Genomic DNA, 1,937 nt, shown 5'->3' with positions numbered 1-1,937 from the left:
CCCTATATATATATATATATATTCTAGAATAATACTTGTTAAATATTTTTATTACAACATAAGCATAATATTGTTTCTTTTTCATTAAGACGATCAAAGTATGTGCAACCAAATTTATTAAAAAATAATTTAAATTTGAATTACAATATTATTATTTAATATTATTTAAGACACTTCAGCATTTGTAAGTGATACTTAAGTATAAGTATGATTCCCAAATATCTTTTATATTACTTTTATTGCACAAAAAAAAACACAAATGTTATTTAGAATTATTATCCAGTATATTTTTTTTAGAATAGTAGTATCTACAAATATATAAATTATATAATTTTATTTATCTATATTTGCTTATATTATTAATTATAATTGTAATTATAATTGTACAACACAAAAACATTTTCTAAATGTGCATTATTATTATGATTTACATATCACATATTATAACAATTGTATATATTTCTCTAAAAGCCAAAATAAACTACTATGAAAAATTAAAAACAAAAAAATTTTTTTTTTCTTTTATAAATTATAAAAAATTCAGAATATTGCTCTAACTTGATATTAAAGCATAATGCATATTTTGAGATTTATCTAATTTTAAATTAGTATTATTATATATAACGACATATTATAGATAATATTTGATATTATTCATCCAATTATTAAAAAAGAATCAACTTCTCTTGTATATAAAAATTTTATATTTTTTATAATTTATAATGATCGACTTAAAAATAAAGGAGATTTTTTAAATAATTCATCTACTTTTATTTTAAACAATTCACTTTGTATAGGTTCATTTAATTGGCAAAGTGGATTTTTTACTACATATTCCAAATATACCTAAAATGAAAAATATACAATTATATGTACAAATATGTATTTCCTGTATTTCCATTAGAAACACAAACGCAAATATAAAATCTTACTTCTCTATATAATTGTTGCAACAATTCTCTGGCATTCTGACTTGCATTATCAGTATTTAAGACAAACTTAAGACCTGATGGTGTTTCAAAGTAATGAAGTGTATATTTGCTGGTCTTGTAATACAAAAATCCTTCCTTGGGATCCAATGGTGAGATTTTACTCACAAATGATTTTATGGAAAACAGCATTCCGTACATCAATTTTGCTTCCTAAATTTTATAAATATATTTCTGATTGTTAATAGGATTATTATATTTATTAAAATTTGCAATACTTAAGAATATCACATAATTGATCATTAAAATATAAATGCAATATTTTATCTTTTACATTTGTATACATCTTTTTTTCTATCATTGTTTGGAGTCTGCGTATGTTTCAAAATTTAAGATTTCTAATATATAATAATAAATATAGGTTGCTATAAATTATAACAATTTATTATTACTAAACGTGTTTATAATGTGTTAAATTAGATTAGATTTTAATTGAGAGATATAATGATTACATTTTCGATTTCGTTACCTCTTCTTTCGTTATCCCCGATTTATTTAACCTATTCCACTCAGCATAGTACAATAACAGTCCAGTTTTCGAGAAGATATACAAGTTATGAATTGTCATGGCTATCTTCTTTTTATGCCGGAATCCATTAACAATTGTTTCACTTTTCAATCGTTGTTTTGACGCAGTGAACTTTATACCACAGTCACAGCCATAGACATAGTATATCTAGACCATAGACATAGTATATCTAGACCGAGCGTTTGCCTTTATTTAAGGAGTGGGGGTAAAGATACACGTAGAAAAGTACATACTCTGTTTCGTGCCCCTTGCGTTCTCTCTCGCTCGCACGTAGCATGACGAAAGAGAGCGCTATGCTCTGTGCGAGCGAGAGAGAACGCAAGGGGCACGAAACAGAGTATGTCCTTTTCTACGTGCATCTTTACCCCCACTCCTTAAGTAAAGGCAAACGCTCGGTCTAGATATACTATGTCTATGAT

At 25.4% G+C, this 1,937-nt stretch overlaps 1 protein-coding gene across 1 annotated transcript; it reads right to left on the bottom strand.

Annotated features, from left to right (window-relative positions):
• Positions 1-509: 509 nt before the first annotated feature.
• LOC115245890 (trafficking protein particle complex subunit 1) lies at positions 510-1,685 on the bottom strand. Its single transcript, XM_029824386.1, has 3 exons — positions 1,459-1,685; positions 933-1,142; positions 510-846 (listed from the first exon to the last, which is right to left on the bottom strand). Exons 1-3 carry the CDS (start codon positions 1,555-1,557, stop codon positions 718-720), a joined length of 438 nt encoding a protein of 145 aa, XP_029680246.1. The 5' UTR covers positions 1,558-1,685; the 3' UTR covers positions 510-717.
• Positions 1,686-1,937: the final 252 nt, after the last annotated feature.

Source organism: Formica exsecta, unplaced genomic scaffold, assembly GCF_003651465.1.
Source record: "Formica exsecta isolate Colony F162 unplaced genomic scaffold, ASM365146v1 scaffold135, whole genome shotgun sequence".
NCBI classification, from domain to species: domain Eukaryota; kingdom Metazoa; phylum Arthropoda; class Insecta; order Hymenoptera; family Formicidae; genus Formica; species Formica exsecta.
Note: the sequence above shows the minus strand (reverse complement) of the source record. Positions and strands in the feature narration are given on the sequence as shown.

Excerpts from the sequence above, each read along its gene's own strand:
- LOC115245890 (XM_029824386.1), bottom strand. The coding sequence starts at position 1,557 with ATGACAATTCATAACTTGTATATCTTCTCGAAAACTGGACTGTTATTG. Across the intron at positions 1,143-1,458 it reads CGGGGATAACGAAAGAAGAG|GAAGCAAAATTGATGTACGG; the intron begins GTAACGAAATCG and ends TATAAAATTTAG. Across the intron at positions 847-932 it reads TGCAACAATTATATAGAGAA|GTATATTTGGAATATGTAGT; the intron begins GTAAGATTTTAT and ends TTTTCATTTTAG.